Below are 22,746 nucleotides of genomic sequence, written 5' to 3'. Positions count from 1 at the left end.
CATGATTGGGAGTGGGTATTGATGATTATGGGGACGGGTGTTGATGATTATTCGGGTGGGTACTAATAATTATGGGGATGGATATTAATGATTATTGGGGTGGGCATTGGTGATTACGAGGGCAGGTATTTGATGGTTATGAGGTGGGTATTAATGATTAATTTATCATAATTATGGGTGGGCATTAATCATATTATTGTGCTGTGACTTTCCAAAGCAAAACTTTAAAATGAAGGAAAAATATGTAGTTAGATGGCTATTTCACACATTCACTTCTCAATAAGTCCAGAGCAGAGCACAAATATCAAAGTTTCCTATTTCGTTTAGCCCTGGCTGAAAATTTATCAGTTTTTTTAAAATTTTATTTTCATAAGGTTGTTCACATTGATTACATTCATTATTTCAACACCCATCCCGCCACCATTACACCTTCCTACCACCATTATTTTGAATTTTCCCACCACCCTTCAAGCCTGCCTGCCACGGGTAGATTCTAGATAATTTATTTTCTATTGTGCGTGGCCATGACACATCATCATAAAGGGAAAAATATATATATATATATGTATATAAATATATGCCTCTTGGAGAGTGTGGCAAACTACCAAGAGTATTCTACAGGCATGGAAGATTCTGGCAAGCTCCCCATGGCGTATTTGATATGCTAAATACAGTAACAATAACAGTCTCATTCCCCTTGATGTAGGCAGGTATGATGTAGGCAGGTAGATAGGGAAAGGCCCTTGGCAATGAAACAGATTAACGAAGTCTCTAGGAAGGAGAATCCTGAGACTGACCCACCTTGTGGATACAGAAAATAAACCTGATAAGACCTTCAGCAGACCCTGAGGAGGTTGGACCCCTCCCCATGAAGTTCCTCAAATTCCCTCGACCTCTCCCTTAATCTGATTAAAATGTGATCCAGCCTAAAGAAGACCATCACCACTCCCAACCTCCCTGGCAACCTCCTTAGCAACGGACTTTTACCTGGGAAGCAGGTTGGAGAAACCCTATAAAGGCCACCTTGAACAAAGGAAGTGCGCGCATATGCTGCCTGAGCCCATGTGCTGCTTGTGCCCACGTGGCCGAGCACATGTGGTGCCCAAGCACATGTGTCGCCCGCATCTCCCCCCTTGAGATGTGTACTTTCATGCTTTCGTGTCCAGTGCTAGGATGTGTGTAGAGCTTCCTCCACCCTTGAAGAAGCCCGAGTTCTCTCTTGAGCGCGTTATTCCTACTGTTTTTTCCTTTCTACTTATCCCTTCCTCCTTCCCTCGGAAACCTCTAAATAAAATCTGTTACTTCACTGCTTGTCTACTCCTGAAATTCTTTTCCGCGAGCGAAGACAAGAACCCAGTAACTCTGGGTCCCGGGTGATAGAGGCGGCTGGGGAGAAAGTGACGTCTTTCTCCTCCCTGCTTCACGGAAGTCACCCGTGGGGCCCACCGACAACACCCTGACCCTGAAAAGAGCCTCCAACTGTTGGGAAAATGAGTGAGGAGAGTCTGCTAAAATCTCAGGACTGGGATGAATGGAGACATTACTGGCTCCTGCTCGAGTAAATCAATGAACAACGGTTCATCGTTGACAATGATGACAATGATGACATCGTTGACAATGTTTAATGATGACAGTGATACAGTGATCAACCCTTAGCAGGTTTTCCATCTGAATTAGTTCTTGAATAATGAAGATATACTTTGGGCTGATGAGACTATGTTTTCCATTTAGTATTCCTCATTCTTTCTTGAACCAACTCAGGGTGACTTTGAAAAAAATTCCATCTAGAACAAAGCTAACTATCTTAAATAGTAGCAGGAATGTAATAAAAAAAATAATCTCTTGCGCCAAGCACTCATGATAGTTCAAATATTTCAAGGGTACTTTCAGATGTTAACAACATAATAAATACTTCTAAAAAAAATAGGTGCCATACTTAAATGTTTGCTTGTCATGGACTAGAGCGATAACACAGCTGGTAGGGAGTTTGCCTTGCACACGGCTGACCCGTGTTCAATTCTTCCCTCTATCTCCAACAGCTCGGCAAGCTACTGAGAGTATCCCGCCTGCACGGCAGAGCCTGGCAAGCTGCCTGTGGCATATTCTATATGCGAAAAACAGGAACTACAAGTCTCACAATGGAGACATTACTCGTGCCCTCTCCAGCAAATCAAAAAACAACGGGACAACAGTGCTACAGTGCTACTTAAATGATTACAAACTATATCATTAATTTTTCTTTTCTTTTTTTTCTTTTTTGCTTTTCGGATCACACCCAGCAATACACAGGGGTTACTCCTGGTGGTGCTGGGGGACCATATGTGATGCTGGGAATCAAACCTGGGTCGGCCCGTGTGCAAGGCAAATGCTCTACCAGCTGTGCTATCACCCCAGCCCCTACAAACTATATCATTAAGGAGTATGGTTTAAGTTAACCTTCTAAATTACATAGAGTAGAGAAATAATACTCTACAAATAGTAAGAAAGAATGAATTTGTATTCATTTGTTTTACCCACACCTGGTGGTACTGAGGGCTACTCCAAGTTCTATATTTTGGAGTTGCTCCCGGTAGCTCTCAGGGGACCATATGGTATCAGGAAGTGAATCCAGGCTTCCCACATGCAAATCATGCTTTCAGAAATTTGAACTAATCTCTCTGGCTCAAATAGCATGGGTTGTCAAGTTAGTATTTGAGCAGATTATTAACTTTTTCATATGTGTTTATTTGTATTTTAAACAACAGAGTATAAAAATAGAAGCTATTGTTTCCTTTTAATACACTAGGAAGTGTGTTAAAAGTTGGTGATTTAGTATATTGGGCTGGAGCGATAGCACAGTGGGTAGGGCGTTGCTCATTGATTCGCTCCAGCGGCATCAGTAGCATCTCCATTGTTAGACTTGTTGTTACTGTCTCACATATTCGATATTCTCATATATCAAATATGCCACGGGCAGCATGCCAGACTCTGCCGTGTGGGCGAGATACTCTCAGTAGCTTGCCGGGATCTCCAAGATGGACGGAGGAATAAAACCTGGGTTGGCCGCGTGCAAGGCAAATGGTCTACTCCCCGTGCTTTATTCTAAAGCTCACACCAGTTTTTTTAAAGAGCAATTAAATGAGAAAAAAGTGATTTATTTTTGGGTCCAACTTGATATAAGTTCCCTTTGAATGCTTGTTTTCTCAAAATGAAAGCAAAATGCTTTCCCTTACCACCTTCTCACTTTCCCTAGTTCTACATCCAAGAGCCAGTGTTCTGAACCTTTTAATGTTGAAGGGGATTTTCTCCAGCAGACAATGAATTCAAATACATCTGCAGTTATAAACGGCCTAAGGATCTGCTATGAGAGTAACATATGAAAAGTAGTAAGTTGCCCTTCGATGCTTCACTACAGTGACTCCCTCCACAAAGCAAGCACTAGCCAAAGAAACTCCAGCCTAAGTTTTGATTATGCATGCTTTAAATTTACCTTTTCTGTACTGCTATATATAATAAATGCCACTCTTGATAAACACTTCACAGCCTTTAAAAGCAGAGATTTTATCAGAATTTGTTGGCATGGATGTGGGGACAAAGGGACCCTTCTACACTGCTGGTGGGAATGCCGACTGGTTCATCCCTTTTGGAAAACAATATGGATGCTTCTCAAAAAAAATAGAAATTGAGCTCCCATTTGACCCAGCAATACCACTTCTGGGAATATATCCTGGAGAGATTAAAAAAAAAAGTATAGTTAAAATGACATCTGCACTTATATGTTCATCGCAGCACTGTTTACAATATCCAGAATCTGGAAAAAAAATCTGAGTCTTCAAGAACAGATAACTGGTTAAAGAAACATTGGTATATATATACAATGGAATACTATGCAACTGTTAGAAAAGATAAAGTCATGAACTTTGCATATAAGTGGATCAACATGGAAAGTATCATGCTAAGTGAAATGAGCCAGAAAGAGAGAGACAGACATAGAAAGACTGCACTCATCTGTGGAATATAAAAGAACAGAATAAAGACTAACACCTAAGAATAGTAGAGATAAGTACCAGGAGGTTGACTTCAAGGCTTGGAAACTGGCCCCACACGCTGGAGGAAGGGGCAGCTCGCATAGTGAAGGGAACACCAAGTAAAGTGTAGTTTGAGGACCCGCTTGGGATGGGAGATGCATGCTGAAAGTAGACTATAGATTGAACACGATGGCCACTCAATACCTCTATTGCATACCACAACACCCTAAAGGAGAGAGAGAACAAAAGGGAATACCCTGTCACAGGGACGGGGTGGGGTGGGGGAGAAAGGGATTGGGGGGTGGGAAGGATGCTGGGATCATCAGTGGTTGAGAATGGGCACTGGTGGAGGGATGGGTACTCAAGCATTGTATGACTGAAACACAAGCATGAAAATATGTAAATCTGTAACTGTACCCTCATGGTGATTCACTAATTAAAAAAATAATAAATTTTAAAAAAAATAAAATGAGGGACCAGAGAGAGTGCAGCAAATAAGGCATTTGCCCTGTATGCAACTAACCAGATTCAATGTCTATACTCCATATTGAGTCCGCCCACCCCCTGGCATGCACTGACGCGCGCGCACACACACACACACACACACACACTCACACACTGGCACTACCAGGAAAAAGCCCTGAGCAAAGAACCAGGAGGAAGCCCTGAACACCAACCAGCATAGCCCCAAAAAGTAAAATAGTAATAATAATAAACATTAGAAAAACTAGTATGATACCCTAGTAATGAAGGCTTATGCCAATCATAAATGTCTCATAAGGTGTGATTTTTCAACCAAAGGCTTCTGTCTGGCATCTGGTTCTCCAGCCCAGGGAGGATAAGATTTTTAACAAATCAACTCAAATGTATCATATTTTATTTACTAGGACATTTTATCATTGCTTTTTCAGGGACCAGCTTCCCATTATAAAAGCAGCGATCTTTTTTCCTATTAAAAGCTGTTCTCTAGAGTTAAAGGTTAACACGTCAATCACTGATTAGTCAAATCATTGATTACACTTCTGAGTGGGCCCATAGTGGTTTGAAATTTAATCTTTTAAACTAACAGCCTTTTTCTGAATCTGTCTTGCATCCCACACTGCACTTTTCCTCAAATCTTGGTTTCTTGTGGATTTTTCACAAAATAGTGTAGGACATACACTATAGTCTAGCTGGGTTTTTGGTCCAGATGATGCCAGAGTGAAGGACAGATTGATATCAAAGAAACTCAGTGATGAAGGAAGCAAAAACCTACTAAGTTACTTTTGGTTCAAGACGTTCATACTAAATGGCCCATATTTAAGGTAGCACTGCACTGTAACACTGTCATCCCATTGTTCATTTATTTGTTCATTTATTTGCGCTAGTGTCTCCATTGTGAGACTTGTTACTGTTTTTGGCACATCAAATATGCCATTGGACGCTCAGGGGGGATACTCTCAGTAGCTTGCCGGGATCTCTGAGAGAGACAGAGGAATCTAACCCAGCTCAGCCGTGTGCAAGGCAAACGCCCTGCCCGCTGTGCTATCCCTCCAGCTGCCATGCACAGAGCAAGGGAAGAGGCTGGAGGGAAAGGCTGGTGGCCCCCTTATATTTAAGATATAAATCATCATCATCATCATCATCCTATTGATCATCAATTTTCTCGAGTGGTCTCAGTAATGTCTCCATTCGTCCTAGCCCTGAGATTTTAGCAGCCTCTCTTTACCCGTCCTTTCCAATGGTGCCACATTGGAGGCTCTTTCAGGGTCAGGGGACTTGAGACCCATCATTGTTACTGGTTTTGGCATATGAATATGCTACAGGGAGCTTGCCAGGTTCTCCCATATGGGCAAGAAACTCTCCGTAGTTTCCTAACTAAATGTACACCAGGTATATGCCAGCTTGTGATTATTTTATCTCTAATACATTAATGCAATAATGAAGGCAAAATCCTGAAAAGATGAAATAAGAAAACTGACAATACTCTCTAGAATGCTTTCTGAGACTGAAGAAGGGGGCAGAGAGGATAGAGAGTGGGGGACAAAGGTAACAGGAGAGATTTTCAAGGCAAATGAAATGCTATAGTTGCCATAGTTGCCAAGAAAAGAAGAAATGAGGACAAAGTACTGAGAGAGAGACAGAGACAGAGGAAGAGGAAGAGAGATAGAGAGAGGTAAAGAAAGGGGAAAAGAGAGCAGACAAGAGAGAAGAGACAAGAAATGGTAAAGTTTCCAAAACAGATCGAATAGAAGGGTTAGTAATCTTAGAAGGCAGGTATGAATGAAATGGAAACATGAAAGTGAATAAGTTTGTAACTGTACCTCATGGTGATTCACCAAGTTTTTTTTTAAATTCCTTGTTTAGGACAGTAAATATGAGGGTCAGGAAGATTCTCCATAGCTGAGGGGAGAAGGAGGCTGGAATAGAGAAGGGATCACTCAGAATATGATGGCTGGAGGAATCGGTTAGGATGGGAGATATGTGCCGAGAGTAGATAATTGACCAAACATGATGACCTCTCAGTATCTGTGCTGCCAGCCATAATGCCTTTTTGAAGGTAAAGGCAAACAAAACAAGGGGCAGGAGTGTGTGAATGAGTTTCTGGTGTTCTTTTTATTTTATTTTATTCTATTTTATTTTACTGGCTAGGGAAAGGAGGGTTGTACCAGGTGGTGCTGGAGTTGCACTGGGGATGGGTGGGGGGAGGGGGCTGTGCAGGGCCAGGGATTAAACCTGGAACTTCTGCATGCAAAGCTTGTTCTCCCTCTGTTTGAGTCACTTCCCTGCCCTATGCATTGTTGTGCTTTCCTGCCAAAACAGTTGTAAAATATCTACTGCTTCTGCGAATTAACTTCTGCATAAGTGAGTATGAGAGCATTACTAGCTGATGTCTAAATCAGTTTTTGAGATCGCCTCGTCCCTTTGGGACCATATCCTGTAAACCCATTTCTCTAAAGCCACAGTTTCATTTTCAGGCAGGTTGCCTCACTAGTGCTGATCCGAAAACGCTACAGTGATAGGTTTAAATTTCTACTCTTCTAACAACAGTTCATTTAGGTATTAAATTTTGGTTAAGTTTGGTGTGAAAGACTTCATTTGGGGCCTAAAATTATTTTAGGGGGCCAGAATGTTAGTAGAGCAGATAGGACCTTTGCCTTGCACGCAGCCAACCTGGGCTTGTTCCCTGGCACCCCATATGGTTTCCTGAGTACCACAAGAAGTGATTCCTCAGCCAGGAGTACCCCTGAGTAGCACCAGATGTGATCCCCCCCCACCTAAAAACAAATACAAGAAATTTTTTCATTATTTTTTTTTAATTTTATTGAATCATCGTGAGATAGTTACAAGCTTTCATGTTTGGGTTACAATCACATAATGATCAAGCACCCATCCCTCCACCAGTGCACATTCCCCACAACCAATATCCCAGGTATACCCCCCTTTCCCACCCTCCCCCTGCCTCTAAGGCAGACAATATTCCCCATACACTCTCTACTTTTGGGCCTTAAGATATAAATATCAATATAAAATTTAAGTTCAATTTTTACATTGAAACAAATCTGCATCATTGCAAATTTAGAATTGGACTTATAATATTCCTCAACAATTTTGCCTATAAAGAGCTATTAAGACCAGTGCCAGAGTGATAGAACGTGTTTGTCTTGTACCAGGCCCACCGGGGTTCTACTCCAGCCATCTCATACGGTCCTGACCACCGCCAGGAGTAATCTCTGAGTGCAGAAGCATGAATAAGCCCTGAGCATCCTTGGATGTGAACCCACCCCCCCAAAAAAAGCTATTGAGACCTAAACTAGAACTTTTTTTTTTTGAATCACCGTGAGATAGTTACAAGCTTTCATGCTTGGGTTACAATCACACAATGATCAAACACCCATCCCTTCACCAGTGCACATTCCTCACCACCAATATCCCCTGTATACCCCCCCTTTTCACCCTCCCCCTGCCTCCATGGTAGATAATATTCCCTATACTCTTTCTCTGCTTTGGGGCATTATGGCTTGCAACACAGACACTGAGAGGTCATCATGTTCAGTCCATTATCCACTTTCAGCACACATCTCCCATCCCAAATGATTCCTCCAGCCATCATTTTCTTAGTGACCCCTTCTCTATTCCATCTGCCTTCTCCCTACCGCTTATGAAGCAGGCTTCTAGCTATGGGCAATCCTCCTGTCCCTTGTATCTACTGTCCTTGGGTGCCAGCCTCATGTGTTGTTATTCTATACTCCACAAATGAGTGCAGTCCTTCTATGTCTGTCCCTCTCTTTCTGACTCATTTCACTTAGCATGATAATCCCAATGTCTATCCACTTATAAGCAAATTTCATAACTTCATGTCTCCTAACAGCTACATAGAATTCAATTATTCAACTTAGACCATCTGAGTAACAAGGGACAACTAGGAACAACTTACTGAGATCCTATGGGTTTATTTGACTCAATCTCTAAAATGAGATTTTAATAAGACACTACACTTAAGCCCTCAAGTTAATAAGATGGGATAGAAATGCAGGTCACAATTTCCTTGAAAATACAGTACCCAGGCCCAGGGCCAGAGAGAGAGTACAGCGGACAGGGTGCTCGCCGTGCATTCAGCCAACCCGGATTGGATCCCGGTAGAAATAACTCTTGAGCGCATGGGTAGACCACTGTATGAGTGAAATGCAAACACAAAAGTTCAGAAGTTTGTAACTGCACATCACAGTGATTCTCCAATAAAAAATTAAAAAAAAAAAAAGAACTCTTGAGTGCAGAGCCAGGAGTAACACCTGAACATCTCCGGATGTGACACAAAAAAATAATAATGAAAGAAAAAGAGTACCCAGAGCATATTGTCTTAAGTGTACAAAGCCTGATGGACACTACGCTTTGAGACACTAGAGAAATGAACAAAAGTTCTTTAAAAAGATATAAAGGACATATGCATATACATATAGAGTGGGTCTAGGTGTGGATGTGTTAACATGTTTTCATCATCATCATCATCATCATCATCATCATCCCCTTGATCCTCTAATTTCTCGAGGGGTCTCAGTAACGTCTCCATTCGTCCTAGCCCTGAGATGCATGCTTTAAAGCAACCATAAACCCAGGACCCGTGAAGGGGAAAAGACACATTGGGCAAAGCCAGCTTCCTGCACACTTCCCTAGCCCCGGAGATCTGTTGGCCGCTCAAACTCAGGCCGCACATCCCGCTCAAGCGCGGGGCTTCCGTAGTCTCGCGAACTCAGTCTCGCGAGACCCGAGGGGGCCGAGCGCAGCCCGGGGCGCACTTCCGGGGCCGTGTTGGGTCCCGGAGCGCGAGCGCGGCTTCTTCCGGCTGCTCCCGGGCGGCGGCGCTGCCTGGTCCCGGGCGGCCGCGCGGAGGGCGGGCGGCGAGGCCGGAGGGAGAGGCTGGCGGGCCCCGGGCCTGCGGCGCCGCCGCGCTCGCGCCATGGACCGAGACCTTCTCCGCCAGTCCCTGAGTTACCACGGGCCGCCTTTGCTCGCGCTGCTGCGCAGCGAGCAGCAGGACAACCCGCACTTCCGGAGCCTGCTGGGCGCCGTGGACGCCGCCCGGGGCCCGCCGCCGCCGCCGCCGCCCGAGCAGCTGCCCGGCAGGTACCGGACTCGCCCCCGGGGGCCGGGCCCGGGCCGGGGCGCCGCGGCTCGGGGCCGAACTTTCCCCCTTCGCTGCTGCCCAGGGCGCGCGCGGATTGCGGAGCTTAGACCCCTGGGGCTTAACCTCGGGAGTCTTTGGTCAACTTTGTAAAGTCACCGTTGTTTGGGTTTTGTTGGTGGTGTTCTTCTTAGTTAAAAAACAAGACAGAACAAACAAAAAAAAACCTTTCTTTTAGTTCTTTAAGCGTGCGTTTTTGGAGCTGCAAGCTTTCACTCTTTAAAAAAGTTAGATCGGGGCTGCAGCGATTGCACAGCGGGAAGGGCGTTTGTCTTGGCACACAGCGGACTCAGGTTCGGATTCCCAGCATCCCATATGGTCCCCCCGAGCACCGCCAGGGGTAATTCCTGAGTGCAAAGCTAGGAGTAACCCCTGTGTCTCGCCGGGTGTGACCCAAAAAAAACAAAACAAAAGACTATTTTTAAAAAAGTTAGATTGCACTCCCTCCCCGCCCCTGGAGTCGCTGATTAAAACTCCTCGCTAGGACCCCTTGGAGCATTGAAAACCGACCAGGAGAATCTTGGCCCGACGCCCCGAGCATCGCGGGATGTGGTCCCCGCCACCCCCGCAAAAATAAGCATCTTGATCTTATTCTGTCAGCTAGATCTCACCCGTTTTGTTTCTTTTTTGAAGAAAGGAGAAGAGAGTTGAGAACACCGAGATACAGACGTTCATTTCCAAAAAAGCAGACCTGCTCTTCGCCCTTTCCTGGAAATCAGACGCACCTGCAACTTCTGAAATCAGCGAGGACAGCGAAGGTGAGCTTAGCCTTGAAATCACCCTAAAGCCGTCTGGCTTAACGGTTCGGCAGACGCCGTGAATTCGTTTGTTTTTGCTCCTTTGCAGATCACTATGCAGTCATGCCACCTTTGGAGCAGTTCATGGAGATTCCGAGTATGGATCGGAGAGAGCTGTTTTTTCGAGATATCGAGCGTGGTGATATAGTGATTGGAAGGATTACTTCTATCCGGGAGTTTGGGTTTTTCATGGTGTTGATTTGTTTAGGCAGTGGCATCGTGAGAGACATATCCCACTTAGAAATCACAGTAAGTTTCTTAATTGCTCTGGTATCTCAGCGCAAGGATTGGGTGCTGGAGCGATAGTACAGTGGGGAGGGAGTTGGCCTTGCACGGGGCCAACCCTGGTTGGATTCCCAGCATCCCATATGGTCCCCCAAGCACCGCCAGGAGTAATTGCTGAATGCAAAGCCAGGAGTAACCCCTGTGCACCGCTGTGTGTGACCCAAAAAGCAAAAAAAAAAAAAAAAAAGAATTGTCTGCATCCAGTTGTGTATAAATATGCAGTTAGATAGAAGTGAAATATAAAAGTATGGTTTGAAAGGATTATTAAAAGTAAAAGAGTTGCATACTTTTCTCCTATATTTCTAGGTTTTGTGTGTCCGAGGGGATGGGGTCCTTTTTTAAATGCTCAAAAGGGAAATCAGCGGATATAGAGAAATTGATATTCTAGGCTTATTTTCTATATTAAATGTGTTCTTGGACTGCTTAGTACTTGTTGTTAAATATTTGATTGAATAATTTAGAAACAAATTAGTCCTCTTTATGTACATTATGTACATTAATGTGATTTGTACATCATAATAAAATATCTTGCCCAAGGTATATTGTTCTGAAATACAATGTATCACCGTAAAAGGTCTGGTAGATTTAAGGCAGATAGACTGAAAGAAAGGAAAATGAAAAGATGTAGATATATAGAGAGAGAGATAGATATAGATATAGATATAAACTGGGTAACATGTTTTGGGAAATTTATATTTCATATTTATTGTTGGTCATACTCTGAACAAATCTAACGTTTTAACAAGTATAAGACGTCTTTTTTGTTTCATATCCCTTAGTTTCATTTGGTTTCTCAGACTAGTTGCTTATTTCAGGAGAGTGCAGTTTTTGAACTGAACCAGAAGACTTGATTTATTGAGCTTTGGGCCCAGAAATGATCATTTAAATCCTTATATTTACACTTCAGAGTGATAGTTCTGATTTTTTGTTTGGTTGGTTTGGGAGCCGCACCCTGAGGTGCTAGGGCGTACTTTTGGCTCTGTGCTTACGGCTCATTCCTACCTGTGCTTGTGGACCGTATTCAGGAATTTAATGGGGTGTGTCTGTCCCATACAAGGCAAGCACCGTAACCCCTTTACTGTCCCAACCTACTAGTTGTATTTTTGATATTTGTGTTAACTATTAGATGTTGACACTGAGCAACTAGGATAAAAGCAGTTCTCACCATAGGTTGGAATTTCTTGTTATATATATTAAGTTTTGAGGTCACACCCAGCTCTGCTCTGGGACTCCTGCACTGCTCAGGAAACCATGTGCAGTGCCTGGGATTAAATTGGGGTTTAGCTACACGCAGGCAAACACCGTAACCCCTGTATTGTCACATCCCAATTTCTTGTGTTTTAAAGTGCTTCTCGTTTCAGGCTCTTTGCCCATTAAGAGATGTGCCTTCTCACAGTAAGCATGGGGATCCTTTATCATATTACCAGACTGGCGACATCATTCGAGGTGATCAGTTTCATAGTACATACTATATAGAAGCAATAGCTGTCATTTTAAAAATTAATTTTTAAAATATAATCTATTACATAGTGTTTGGAAGGCCTATTTACATTTTCTTGTCAATTCGTTTCTCTTGTTTTTCTTTAAGCTGGAATCAAGGATATTGACAGATACCATGAAAAGCTTGCAGTCTCCCTGTATAATTCATCTCTTCCACCTCATCTATCCTCTATTAAATTAGGTGTGATTAGTTCTGAAGAACTTCCTTTGCACTACAGGTAACTTGTCCACAGTCTTGCCTGCTTAGCACTAAAAAAGAAATAATAATAATGGATTTTGCTCAGCTTCTTGCAGCAAAGTGGAATTTTAGTTTATATTATTTCAAAACTTTTTCTTAATTATTCCTAAATTTCTTCAGATTTGGTAAAGGGAACAATCATGGTGTCACACGTTTATATACAAAAAATGTATATTTAAACCCACAGTAATAATGTTGCTTCAGTATGATAAATGAACATATTTAATTATGGTAATCATATTTATGTACTGTTTTGTTTTTAAGGAGGAGTGTTGAATTAAATAGCAATTCTTTGGAGTCTTATGAAAACATGATGGAGAGTTCCTTGGGATTTGTTAACCCAGGAGTAGTGGAATTCCTTCTGGAAAAACTAGGAATAGATGAATCTAATCCACCATCTTTAATGAGAGGTCTGCAAAGGTATAGTAAGTCAATGTTATTCTATTAGTTAATTGCATAAATGATACTGGGTTCAAACACTGCGTCACTGAAGGATTTATTTGACCATCCTGCTGTTGAGACAACCATGTGCCAAAAAATTAATACAAAATGACCTGATGTTCTGGAATGTGGTGTCTCATGTTAGTGACTCAAATTGGATGTGTAGTATGTTACCATGTAGAGAAAGTACGGGGTCCAGTGAGATAGCACAGTGGGTAGGATACTTATCCTGCACAAAGCGGGCTTGAGTTTGATCCTTGGCACCCCAGGTAATTCCCCAGGTACTACCAAGGTACTACTCTCCCTGCGTACAGAGCAAGGAGTAAACCCTGAGCACCACCGGGTATGGCCCAAAAAACTTACAAGAAACATGCAAAAGTATAAAAGAACTTTGTGTGTGTACTTAAGGAAAATTGTAAACAGAACACAGTTTCTTGACTGCAGAACACTCAGTATTAAGTTTTTGTCAGTGAAATGTTACACAAAAGGTATTTACATTTTGAGTTTTTCTTAATAGCAAAAATTTCTCTGAAGATGATTTTGCTTCTGCATTAAGGAAGAAACAGTCTGCATCTTGGGCTTTGAAATGGTATGAAGACTTTGTTTAATAATTACATTATTTAGTTTAAAAGATTAAAAGCATTCTTATATGTTGAGACCAATTTTCTGTAAAATTAATTAACATGCATTTGTTTGGTATTAGTTTTTTAGTAAGTGTAAATAATGTTATTTGCAAGTTTAAATTTAGTAAATTTAAATTTTAGTCTTCATTTTCAAAAGTGATAATCGCAAATATAGATTTTATAAATATTATGAAACTTATGTTGAAATATTACAAACTAAACAGATTTGCTTTTTTAAAGATATGCTTATATTTTTTATATACTGTAAAATATTTGTAATACTAAAAAATGTCTTTTCAGCGTGAAAATTGGAGTTGATTATTTTAAGGTGGGACGCCATGTGGATGCCATGAATGAATACAATAAGGCTCTGGAAATAGACAAGCAGAATGTGGAAGCTTTAGTAGCTCGAGGAGCATTGTGAGTCCTATGTTTTGAGCAGTTTTTACAAAGTAAATATGTGCAAGATTTATTAATAGCTCAAAATAAATACTTCAATTTCCATATCTTCAGATATGCAACAAAAGGAAGTCTGAACAAAGCAATAGAAGATTTTGAGCTTGCACTGGAAACCTGTCCAACTCACAGGAATGCAAGAAAATACCTCTGCCAGACACTTGTAGAAAGAGGAGGGCAGTAAGTGTTGGATTTTGCCTTATCATAGTTAAGCTTTTAGTACTCAACTAGCTACTGTAAAACTTTTAATATGTTTTTATTTCTGAACACTCCATTTCAGTTTTGGTTGAAAATATAGTCCTCTTTAAAAACTGGGCATACAGCACCTCTTGCTGTGTGGCCCACGAAGGTTCTATCTCAGCACTACAGTTGGGCCCCTTACCATTACCAAAAACGATTCCCCAGTACCAAGCCAGGAGTGGTCTCTTAAGCACCACCAAGCATAGCCAAAAAATAGATGAATAAATAAATGTTATGATTTTCTGGTCTTTTTTTTTTTCTGCCTTATCACTGATACTTTTATTCATTAGAGATATTGCAAGTTCATGTTTTTGCAAATCTATTCTCAGTACATAAAAATATAAATTTAATGATAGAAGAAAGTAGATGAGTATTCTTTTCCTGGACATATAATAGAAGTTTTTGCATTAATGGAAATCTAATTTTCTAATTCACGTTGTTTATGCCATAAATATCTATTGGGTATTTTTTGAGTAATATTCTGTTATTCAGTTTATTGTACTGTCCAGTAAAATCCACAAATTCAAATTAAGTGACAGAGCAAATTATTTAGAACAAAGCCTGTAACTGACATCACTATCCAAAAAACTCACATAAGCCTTAGCATAGTAGTAACTCTAATTTATGACAGATTTGTTTGGGTTTTTAAATAAATTATCTTTCTTAAAAAAGATTTTTTGAAAAACTACTTAAAGCTAAAAAATAAAAATATTGCTTCACTTATTATTTGGTAAGTCTACTTTTTAATAGTATCTTCTGCTATTTAATGTTTTATTTGTTGTCATCTCTCTTCTGCATCATGAATTTGCCTAATGATTCCAATTTGTGTGGTAATTCTAGAATCCCAGGTTAATAAATTTAGCAGTGTTTGTTTTATTTTTGTTTGTTTGGGTGGTTTTGTTTTGGGGCCACACCTGGCGGTGCTCAGAACTTAATCCTGGCACTGTGCACAGGGATCACTCCTGGCAGAGCTCAGGGAACCTATATTGGATACCAGGGATTGCCCCAGATTGACCACATATAAGGCAAGCACCCTATCCACTGGACTTTCTCGTTGGAACCTGCAGTGTTTGTTTTGAACTCAAGAACTTCTGCACGGACCCCATTAATTAGAGAAACTTTTACCTTTTCATCAGGGGAACACCTATACCTAGTTAGATGTATATCTGATGGTCCATGAATTAATGTCTTTTGTTTTGTTTTGGGGCACACCTGGGCTATGTCAACTTTTTCTTTTTCTTTCTTTCTTTTTTTTTTTTCTTTATGCGTCACACCTGGCAATGCAGAGGGGTTACTCCTGGCTTTGCACTCAGGAATGACCCCTGACGGTGCTCAGAGGACTATATGGGATGCTGGGAATCGAACCCGGATCGGCTGCATGCAAGGCAAACGCCCTACCCGCTGTGCTATTGCTCCAGCCCCCAACTTCTTATTTTTCAAAAATGCTGAATTTTCCTTTCAAATTTAGGTTAGAAGAAGAAGAAAAATTTTTAAATGCTGAAAGTTACTATAAGAAAGCTCTGGCATTGGATGAGACTTTTAAAGAAGCAGACGATGCTTTGCAGAAGCTTCATAAATACATGCAGGTGATTCTTTATTTCCTCTTAGAAATTTGTTCACACTTGAAATTAATGCCAGAACTTACCAAGGAAAAACTAATCACTTAGGGCATTGTGCGGGGGGGGGGGGGGGGGGGGTTTCCTAATTGGATTTGACTTGGCTTCATAATGCTTATTTTATGTTAATAATTTTAAAATAGTCCTGTGATAAGATTTCTACTGCCTTAAAAACTATATCTGAAATAAATTCTTCTGTTAGTTACAAGATTCAGGATTCAGTTTTATTACTGTATTTGAGCTAATTGTGAAATCATTGTTGAGAAGTCTTTCACACTGTCTTTTCCTGTAATACTGATGATGATGTTTTTTCATGTATTTTCTTCTGAATTGGACCGTTGCTGCTGTGTCTCTGACATCTGGTGCTGCTCTTACCCATCCTCAAACTGGAAAATGATTTCTTATGTAATCATGCATCCAACTGGGCTGTGCTATTTTTTTAAATGGTTTGTATTTGAACATGGTGATTCCCTCTCCCCACCTCCCGCCCCGCCCCAATTCACCATACTGGAATTTCTCTCTTGGTTTGTATTGAACACGGTGATTTCCACCCAAAAATCACCTTGCTGGGATTTCTGTATTTGAATTTTATTTATAAAATTCTGTGCTGCTTTAATTTTTCTATTTTTAAAAATAATTTTTCACGAATTTAAATTTTTCCCTTTCCTGCACTGTGGGTCATGGGTACGAATGCAATGACGTCTCCTTTTTTTAATGGAATACCAACTGCAATATGGTCCTCAATACTGTTCTGGGTATTCCAATGATTCATGCCGAACACTATATGATTAATTTTCATATGTTAAAAATACTTAATACTTGGAAACATGGTGATTTGGGTATACTACCTTTGCTTCCTGGTTGTGGGTGGCTTTTGAAAACTGGGTTTATATGTTCTGCTATTTTTAACGTGTGGTTTTTTCTGATATCTGGGTTCTAAAAGAAATCTTTGGAATTAAGAGAGAAACAAGCTGAAAAGGAAGAAAAACAGAAAACAAAGAAAATAGAAACAAGTGCAGAAAAGTTGCGTAAGCTCTTAAAAGAGGAGAAAAGGTAAACTATAATGTTCAGTATTTTTTAACTTAAAACAACTATGAAGTTGAACCAAAAGTTACCATATGGAAGTAAAGTAAGTAAAAAAATAAAACTTTAAATCATAAGTTATGACTGGTAAGAATCCTTAACGTATAAGAATCCTTAACATAGATTACAAGAATATAATAATTTGTATTCCACAAATAATTGCTTGAGAATAAGCAAAGCTAAACTTAGAATTTTTCAGACTAAAAAGAATTTACCTTAGAATTAAAATGTTACATTTTTATTTTAGAAAGAACTGTCTCAGAATTAGAGCATTGGTTCTGAATTGGTGGGGTAGGGAGGGTTGTTGATTTTATCATCAGGGACATTTTTAGTTGTCACAACTTGGGGCATGGTACTGGTGTCTAATGCATAGAGTATGGGAGATGCCAGATAGTTTATGGTATTCAGACTACCACCACCACTCTTCTTTCCCCCAACAAAAATTACTACCTCATAATGTCATTAGTGCTGAGGTAAAGAAACTATAATCTAGAGATAACAAATAGGAGATTTTAATTCTTTATGTGTTCAGAGTGTCTTTAGTTTTGAAAATAATTTTTAAGTGCTGTTTTGTTCAGGACTGATGGCTTTGCCTAGTGGTAAAATTGAAGCTTAGAAACTAGGATTATTATTGTTTAAGATTAGGATCACAATTGTGATCACAATAGAATATGGGAAAAATGTAACACACTGCAACACAATGAGCTTACTGAACTTAGAGTGAGCAGAAATTCAAATTCAAACACAAAAAGAATCCAAGGTGTTTCTGGCAGCACTCACCCATTCTTCATCGTTAGGAGGAAAAGGGGGACTAACAAATGGGAGAAAAAGATTTTTAGAAAGCTCTGACTTGCCATAGCTTTTATGAAGTCTTTAAAGAGAACAAATAGTAAAATCTAACATATCTGATGAGTTCACTACAATTTTTAGGCTAAAGAAGAAAAGAAGAAAATCTTCTTCTTCCAGCGGTTCTTCTTCTGGGGATGAATCAGTTTCTTCCTCATCATCTACTTCCTCTTCTGATCACAAAAGGCATAAGAAACATAAGAAGAACCGTTCAGAGTCTTCTCGAAGCTCCAAGAAGCATTCGGTTAAGGCACTCTCAAATCAGGTAGATCAGAACAGGAAAGATGATTCCTTCCCAGTTCCACCCAATACTTCAGCCTCTTTTCTTACCCAAAAACATGAAGTGGAAAAACTGCTGGAAAAACAGGATAGGTTACCATATCAAAAGAAACAGGTAAAAGAGAAAGATAGATGTTCTCTGTCTTCATCTTCAGTAGAAATTCTGGAGGATATTGGAGGTAGGTCTGAAGATCCAAGAGATTTTTCTAATAGTTACAAAACTCAGGCAAGTAGTAGCAAATCTGAAAAGTCTTATAAATCAGAAAGACCTTTTTCTTACAGAAGAGATTCCTCAGACTCCTGCTACAGGAATTCAGAGGAAAAGATGAAAATACAGGGTTATAAAAGATTTGAGAAAGATGTGGAGGGACGAAAAGAGCAGTATAGGAGGTGGGAGCCAGGCTCCATGAGGCACCCTACCTCCCCCGCAAACTCAGACTACTCATGGAAGTCAGCTGAAAAGTACAAAAAATGTAATTACCCTGGATCACGTGATTTTAGTAGACAGGAGCAGAGATACCAGTTAAGTAAAAATCAAGGAGAGTATGAAAAAGAGGATAATTATGAGGAGGATGTTAAAACAGAGCTTCCAGAAGAAGCAAGTGGTAAAGACCAGTCAGAAAGTGGAACTAAAAAAAATTTGCCTCAGAATTTACTCAATATATTTAATCAAATAGCTGCATTTGAGCGAGAAAAGGGAAATAAACCTAAAAACTAATGTCAAACAAATTAGCATCACTGGACTAAAGACTGTTAATAAAGGTTTTGAACTTTTTTTAGGCTTAACAGCCTATGCAGACATACGTACTTGAAGTTATTTGTAGATGTTGCAGAAAGCTAAGGCTTTTTAATTTCTTTTAGTTAGTTTATTGCTGTTATAGAACCCTCCCAAAACTTGATTTTTAGTGTTTCATGTATGTATATGTGTAGTATTCCTTGTTTTGACAGTTTGATTTTTTTTTTAATACAAAGATACTTCTCAAAGTATTTTTAATTGTACATGAGAATAGCCATGTCCATCAGTCCTTATTACCTTGTTTGATAAAAAATTTAAATTTGTGCTTTGAACACTTGTACTGTTTATCGTAAAAAGTCATTTCATTTTATTTTCTGTTAAATTAAAAGTCCACGGTCTACAAAAGAATACTTAAATTTGAGTGTTCCTTATGTGCTTAAAATTAAAGTGCTCCTTAAATTTATTCATAATTTGCTTAGTTTGAGGGATTTTTGGTATAACTTCTTTTAAAATGGTAGATTACATGTCTGTTTGACTTCTTAATAAGCCTGATTTAATTCAGTATAATCTGTATAGAGAAATTAAGGCTTCTACTTAGCTTAACAACTATTAGGATTAAAGTCATAAAACTGGGCTTTTTCTCTGTATTTTTAAGCTTTATATACTGCTAGTAGCATAACCAGTATATTTTAACTTGGAGACCAGAGCAGTAACACAGTGGGTTGGGCATTTGCCTTGCATGCAGCTGACCCAAGTTTCATCCTTGGCACCCCATATGGTCCCCCAAGTCCCACCAGAACTGATCCCTGAGTGCAGGGCCAGGAATCAACTCTGAGCATCACTGGGTGTGGCCCAAGATTAAAAAAAAAAAAGACTAATATATTTTCACTTTAATTCTTGACAAGACCCTTGAAACCATTTCTACAATAGAGCAAAATAAAAATAGAATGAACAATACTGGCAATGCAAAGAGAAGCATATTACTATAATCTTTTTCTCCTCAAAGGAAGAAACTTTGATAATTGCTCAGGTGTTGGAAATCTCCAATTGGGAAAGTATTAGCTATGCCTTTAAATAGCCTAGTGTTGACTAGAGCTTTATACTTCATATATGTATATTTTAGAGAGGTTTTTTTTCCCCTTTTAACCAGTTTTGAGGTAACTTTTGACATATAACACCATGTATAAGATTAACATAAAACATAATTTGACATATGATGGCACCATTACTGGTGCCCGCTTGAGCAAATTGGTAAGCAACAGGATGACAGTGACACTGATAATGAAATAATTAGTATAATATGCTTTGTGTACGTTTCATAGGTAAGGGAAAAATACCTTGCGATAAAAAAATTTAGAAATTAACGCTGAACTTTCAAATGCCACATAATTATGGTCATTATGTTGTATGTTATCTCTATAACTAGAAATTAGACCTGTCTCCAGTTTCCTCTTCTCACTTCTCTCTGCTGACCACAAATTCTGAATTTGGTTTTGTTTCAGGTTGCTTGACAAAAGTGTGAAAAAAATTCATACTTTGATTTTGTCACAAATAGCAGGTTTACCTGTGTGCATACAAACGCCACAACTCATGCCGTAACAGATGGGGAAGTGCAGATAGCTCTTGAGTGTAATGTTTCAGTGTATTTGGAAATACACCAGGAGAGAAATTGCTGAACCATGTGACAGGATGTGATTTAAATTCTAACCTAACTGCTCTCCACAGTGCCTGTGCCAGCTGACAGTCCCCATCACAGGTTCCGCGTCCGCACTTGCACTTACTGCAAGTCTTTTGGATACAAACCATTCTTACAGCCATGATTTGTTTAGTCATTGTGGTTTAATCTGCATTTCCCATATGGTTAATTGACACTGGTATTTTTTCCTGTTTGCTATTTGTATGACTAGTTTAGGAAAAAAATGTTCAGATCACTTGCCCATTTTCAGTTGCGTTATTTGGGGGTTTGCTACTTTAGCACCATCTCTCTCTTGATGTTACCTTTCTCCTGTGTGGCTAAGCCAACAGCCTGTTTTTTTTTTTTTTCCCCAATAAATTCCAGCAACCAGGACTTAAGGATAGTACATGGATCAGAAGTCTCCTTTCTAATTAAGATACAGAAATGAGTCATGAATGTGAATTTAAAATGATCTTACAGAATTTTCCACGTTAAGATTCTAGACACAATAAATGACAAAGGCCCTTATTGTCATCACAGTAACAGTAGACTTGGGAGTGGGAAGTACGCATCTGCTTATCCATCTACAGAGGTGAGAGTGAATGATAAAGAAGTTTTATTCTTTGTTCTGTCCTACAGCTCCTCTAACTATAAGATATTAAAACTCTCAACGTCAGTGATGGGAGCTTAATGAAAAAGCTAAACTTTACTTTGCAACAGACTGAAAGAAATCTAGTCAAAAACAATTAGGTAATGGTAGAAATAGGACTCCTACTCCGGGATTTTTCTTTGCATCAAGAAACTTACACGAAGGGATTCCTAATAAAGTTGGGATTTTAAAGTGTGAAAGCAATCTCTTGATTTAGCCTTTGACCTTTTAAGGATTCCTAGTAAAGTCAAATCTTACAGCATCTTTAGTATCATTGTCAACACTTTGGCTTAATGTTACACCTACATTTAAGGCAATTAGGACAAAAACTTAGGTAGCGCCTGATTCAATTCACAGATTTCTTCAACTTACAAAGTTGTTTCTCAAGAACTGCTTTCCTGGGGTATATGATACTTTTGAATATCTTGGCCATTTAACTAAGGATGTCTTCAGGAAATCTCCCATTGTTTCTTATAAAGACTCAGCAATTTTTTTTCTTAACGTATCTACTAATATTGTGTGCCTTGGTTTCCATTTGTATATGGAAACTTTCTAATGCTATAGGTGGATGTTAAGCTAACTCTAGATAAGGAAGTTAATAGGGTATATCTCTTATCTCGATATTTAGAATAATTACACCAAAGATAAAACTTTTAAGAATTAAAGACTTACACTTGCCTGAGAATCTAACCACTACGCAAAGACTGTTTTGTTGTAAGGTTTGTAATGCTTCGAAAAGGTCCTTTGTAGTTTCTGTCTTGGTTTTTTTTGTTGGTTGGTTGACTGGTTGGCTTTTGGGCCACTCTGCACTGCTCCAGGATTACTCTTGGCTCTGTACTCCAGAATTCTGCCTGCGGGTGCTCTGGTGACTATATGGATGCTGGCGATTGAACCCAGTTGGCTGCAGCAAAGCAAGCACCCTACACACTGTACTATGTCTCTACCCCTCAAACTTGGTACATGTTATCTATGTCTAATTATTTCAAAACTCTTGTGATTAACTCTTACTGTGTGTGACAAATGGTAAAAAGCATGAAAGAATTAACGTTCAAGGCCAGGAAGATCCAAGGGCAGAAGCATATGCCTTCCTTCCATGCTTAAGGCCTGAGCTGGATCCCCCGGTACCACATTGCTCCGCCAAGCTCTTTGGGATGTGACCCCCAGCATTGCTGGGTCTGAGCATCACAGCACCAGCACTGAACGTTCAGGTCTGTGGCTGGGTACTGCCCAGTGTGCTGCCCAGTTCCCTGGAGCACTCTGGGAGGCCCCTCCCCAAAAGATAACTTGCCCAAGGTTACAGGACTAATAAGCCAATTTTTATTTTTTCAATAAAAAATATTGAGGTTTTATTCAATTCAGTTTTATTTTTTCAAATTCCATTCATTTTTATAATGCCATGTGGCATCTTACATGCTTCACACTGTAAGTCATAAGGTTTGTCACAGGTTATGATGGTTCTGAGTAATTTACAAGAAATCACAGAGAATAAGAAATCTGGTGAATATTCACAGGGTGTAAGATTAATCAATTTTTAGATCTTATGTACCTCATGCAATAAAGCAATGTTTTAGCCAAAATAAATAAAATGATCTTTTTCAGCTCTTTCACCCATT

The 22,746-nt window shown here is 39.8% G+C and overlaps 1 protein-coding gene across 2 annotated transcripts; it reads left to right on the top strand.

Annotated features, from left to right (window-relative positions):
• Positions 1-9,302: 9,302 nt before the first annotated feature.
• TTC14 (tetratricopeptide repeat domain 14) lies at positions 9,303-22,731 on the top strand. Of its 2 annotated transcripts, none has more exons than XM_055126470.1 (12): positions 9,303-9,611; positions 10,303-10,427; positions 10,516-10,715; positions 12,113-12,197; positions 12,340-12,469; positions 12,754-12,909; positions 13,448-13,519; positions 13,854-13,973; positions 14,067-14,189; positions 15,718-15,835; positions 16,809-16,918; positions 17,879-22,731. In XM_055126470.1, exons 1-12 carry the CDS (start codon positions 9,445-9,447, stop codon positions 18,789-18,791), a joined length of 2,319 nt encoding a protein of 772 aa, XP_054982445.1. In that variant the 5' UTR covers positions 9,303-9,444; the 3' UTR covers positions 18,792-22,731. The 2 variants fall into 2 exon arrangements, with proteins under 2 accessions (XP_054982445.1, XP_054982446.1); XM_055126471.1 differs by lacking the exon at positions 9,303-9,611 and adding an exon at positions 9,833-9,962.
• Positions 22,732-22,746: the final 15 nt, after the last annotated feature.

Source organism: Sorex araneus, chromosome 2 (assembly GCF_027595985.1).
Source record: "Sorex araneus isolate mSorAra2 chromosome 2, mSorAra2.pri, whole genome shotgun sequence".
Classification (NCBI taxonomy): domain Eukaryota; kingdom Metazoa; phylum Chordata; class Mammalia; order Eulipotyphla; family Soricidae; genus Sorex; species Sorex araneus.
Note: the sequence above shows the minus strand (reverse complement) of the source record. Positions and strands in the feature narration are given on the sequence as shown.